We start from the raw sequence: 3,715 nt of genomic DNA, 5'->3' as shown, positions 1-3,715 counted from the left end.
GTGTATGTGTATGTGTTTGTGTGTACACTCACAGGAAGATGCCTGCTCCCAGAAACAGGAAGAGAGGGTTTTCCACCAGGTAGGCGTGAGCCCTGGCCAGCACGGACAGGTTGGGATTATCTTTTTCCAGTTGTTCCACCCAGCGCTTCCCTGCTTGGAACATCGTTTTGAGCTCGCGAAAGGGACCGCACGACGAGGAGGGCGTGATACTGAGGACAGAAGACAGACACAGTCACACAAGACATTTATTATACCTTTTTTTGAGGATAATTTGACCCTGGCCCTGGAAAAAAACCTTATTTTTAAATTGGTTGCCAAGTATCCAATAAAATTTAAAAACAGGAGAGCTCAGACATCCTTCTCGTAAACAGTTTAACACCTTGATCTAAATCAGTGCGCAAAGTGTATTTTAACTACAGGTATCCATAGCAACAGTACCTCTGCTTGAATAATATAAGTATGGTATAAGTGTGGTTCTGAGGTGTCCTGATACACAAAATAATGGACTTATTTTCACATAGCTGGAAAGCTCCTTGTGTGTTATTAACATTTGCTAACATTTACATTAGTAAACTCTTTGGTACTTTATTAGTGGGATAGTAGTGAATGTTGTCCAGATTGTAAAGCCCCCTGAGGCACATCTGTGTGTGTGTGTGTGTGTGTGTATGTACGTTTATTTGTCATGTTCAGTAAAGTAACTTGTTTTCCAGACTTAAATAAGACATTAGGATGGGTCAACAGCACAAAGCTGTGCGTGTGAGTGTGTGTGTGTGTTAGTACCTCCACATTGTGTATGTGACACACACAGAGGCACCGAGGAAGGAGGGGAAGCAGAGGAGGGTGATAAAGATGGTGGTCATCTGGCTGACTCTGTATGGCTTCCGGGGAGCCTGACAGTTCATCATTATGCTACCCTATAGGGAGAAAAAACACACAAAGGTCAAAGGTCACTGCTTCCATCACAACTGTCAGAGGAAGTCTGAAGTCTGAAAATCAGAAAATCAGATTTTGTTATCAAACTTCTGTGTCCAAGGTCACAAATGAACTTCAAATGCCAAAAATAAGACATCAGAGAATTAATAACAACTATACTATACAACCAGGATATATATATTAATACATATTAAAGAGTGTACAACGCATACTGTATGGTTACTATACTGATACAATTTACAGATCCAAACTGATCTAGTGTCCAAAGGTGGCAAAAATCTGAAGCTGTCTAATAGGCTCAGAGCTTCTGATGGCACACCACTAAAAGGGATCATTTTAACCATGAAGTTAAAAACATACATTTATTATACATTTTTCTTTTGGACATTTCAGTTTAAGCTTTTATTTTGAGCAATATAATAGAATTGTTTTCCATTGAAGCACCTTCTTGATGTAGAAGAGCAGCAAGAGTTTGATCATCTGCACTGCAGGCAGGAGAGGAGTGAAGAGAACACCCAACCTGAAAAACATAATGCTCATTGTCATTACCCACAAACAAACTGACTTAACATAACAGTGTGTACATCTGATCAGTAAGTTTAGTACCAGGCCAACGTCTGTCCATAGATGAGTTCAAGGACGTTCCTGGCGATATCAAACACTGGTTTTCTCCTCCTCTTCAGCACCCTCTCAGAAAACAACCTGCAGACGAAAGAAGAAGAAGTGCAATGGTTTAATACAATATAGCAACACAACAGAAAGAAATGGACAAATGAAGAACTTAAGTGAGTTTTAGGCTCACACAAAAAACCTACAAATGATTTATTCGGTGGGACTTTTTTTTATTTTATTTACCTTGAACAACAAGGGGAAAGAAAGACATGAAAGACCAACCTCCAAAGAAACTCTCCAAACAAGGTGTCCAGTAGAGTGAAGATGAATTCCATAATTAGGAAGCGATAAAGTTCCTGACCAACGAAACTCTCCCAGCACTGGAGAGAGAGCACAGAGTCAGCTATTAAACAAATAATAATCGAGATTATTAATAATCCTCAATGCGGCTATGATTGTATGAAAGTAAAAATGATTTAATTATGTTACCTTCGGTTTAATACTTGCAGGATCAGCAGCCACCCGACCCAGCCAGTGGTAGCACAAGACTCCAAGCACACTGACTTTCAACATCAAGTTTCTAGAACACAGACAGCAAACGTTACCAACCTAAACCATAATCCCTGATATCTGTGAGCTTGCAACATCCAGTCTCCCGGCTCGTACCTGCCGATGGCGACGTATGTGCGTACAGAGGGTGACTCATAGTCCTCCATCCAGGCTGCAAGGTTGAACAGGGCGGGCAGCAGCAGGTTGATGAGGGAAACCACCACGGGGAGCGCCAGCAGGCTGGCCTCATTTAACAAGGGGTTCTTGACGGCACTATGAGATCTTTGCTCGAGCTTCTGTTGGGGAGACAGAACGAGAACTAGATGATGTGCTCTTTAGTCACTGCTGGTTGTCATCTTCTGTCTGTTAGAAATTGTTATATATTTATTTTTCGCACATTTTTGTTATTCTACTGCTTTTAACTATTAGCAAGTGGTCACCTGCAAGTCGGAAAGTCCTTCATATAGGACAGTAGAAACAGAAAGAGATGTTTAGATGGTGCTGTTTGTATAAAGCAACCGTGTTTTATACAGTAGTTTGTTTGATATACAGAAGCATTACTGATTTGCTTGGACCACAGTCTGACAGAGAGTATGGTTCCCAGCAGAGGCATACTGTACGTATTCATGGCTGCTTTAATAAACATGAAGACAAAAGACTGTATAACAAAGGACAACAAATACAGCCTGAAGTCTGAGTGTCCACCAATAAAAACTTTTGAGCCACAGTAAATGTTGACTTTGGACCCTGAAACCACCCCACCTCACCTTGTGCATGTGATTAGAGAAGTAGTAAATAGCAGACACAGAGGCAGCGGTGCTTGTTATGCAGATAGTCCATGCCAGGCCATGAACCATCAGTCTCCACAGCTTCTGACACGCAGTGTTCTTGACATTCTTGTGATTCACCTCTGCTAGCAGCTCCTGGAGAGGGTGGAGGAAGGAGAGACAGAGGAAGATAATTTGAGGGAGGAAAAGGGTGAAAGAGAGGGAGAGAGGATGAATATTGTGAGGGAAACAGAGGGATAAAGAAGGAAAAGATTTAATTAGATCATCACATTCCTGTGAGCCAATTCTGTGACAGAGGAAGAGACAAAAAGAGGGAGGATGTGTTTTTATAAATTCAAGTGTCTGTGTTTACATGTACCTTGAGCTGGGTGCCAATATTCTCAGACATGAGTCTCACAGAGGTTTTCTTAATGACCTTGAAGTCCCAGGAGCAGAAGACCTTAATGGCCAACATACTGTGAGAGTTGTCGATTCGGAAGCTCTGCCCAAATGACTTTGACATGCTGTTGGGAAATTGAAATTTTAAACCAGTTATGTTAGTATAGTTGCGTTTAGACGCACATTTTAATCTTCTTTAAAAAAAAAAAAAAAACACTTCGTACCTGTAAACGAGGATGATACATGTGATGAAGAAAGCCACTCCTATGGTGAAGAAGTATGCAAGCGGCATGTTGTAAGAGTGGTGCTTCGACACGCAGTCCAATCTGGTACCATTGGACAGGGAGGCATTCTGCCCCCCAACATCATCGCTGCAGCTCTTACGCAGTGTGTAGTTACAGTAGTATCCATAGTACATCACTGTGTCTGAGAAATAGCCCTGAGACAAAAGGAGA

The 3,715-nt window shown here is 41.6% G+C and overlaps 1 protein-coding gene across 2 annotated transcripts in view; it reads right to left on the bottom strand.

The window, feature by feature from the left end:
* Window positions 1-3,715, bottom strand: part of tmc6b (transmembrane channel-like 6b) — a 13,666-nt gene that overhangs the window by 1,066 nt on the left and 8,885 nt on the right. The window contains exons 9-18 of one of the 2 annotated variants that reach the window (XM_035660713.1): window positions 3,485-3,699; window positions 3,241-3,385; window positions 2,862-3,017; window positions 2,212-2,390; window positions 2,035-2,125; window positions 1,828-1,925; window positions 1,540-1,635; window positions 1,378-1,453; window positions 781-914; window positions 33-209 (exon numbers count right to left, since the gene is read on the bottom strand). In XM_035660713.1, the coding sequence (XP_035516606.1) occupies window positions 33-209; window positions 781-914; window positions 1,378-1,453; window positions 1,540-1,635; window positions 1,828-1,925; window positions 2,035-2,125; window positions 2,212-2,390; window positions 2,862-3,017; window positions 3,241-3,385; window positions 3,485-3,699 (1,367 nt within the window). The remainder of the gene's footprint in view (window positions 1-32; window positions 210-780; window positions 915-1,377; window positions 1,454-1,539; window positions 1,636-1,827; window positions 1,926-2,034; window positions 2,126-2,211; window positions 2,391-2,861; window positions 3,018-3,240; window positions 3,386-3,484; window positions 3,700-3,715) is intronic. The other variant, XM_035660714.1, reaches the window with a different exon arrangement.

Source organism: Morone saxatilis, unplaced genomic scaffold, assembly GCF_004916995.1.
Source record: "Morone saxatilis isolate NCDOM2014 unplaced genomic scaffold, NCSU_SB_2.0 Contig17, whole genome shotgun sequence".
In the NCBI taxonomy this organism is placed as follows: domain Eukaryota; kingdom Metazoa; phylum Chordata; class Actinopteri; family Moronidae; genus Morone; species Morone saxatilis.
This window is presented reverse-complemented; position numbering and strand designations above follow the sequence as displayed.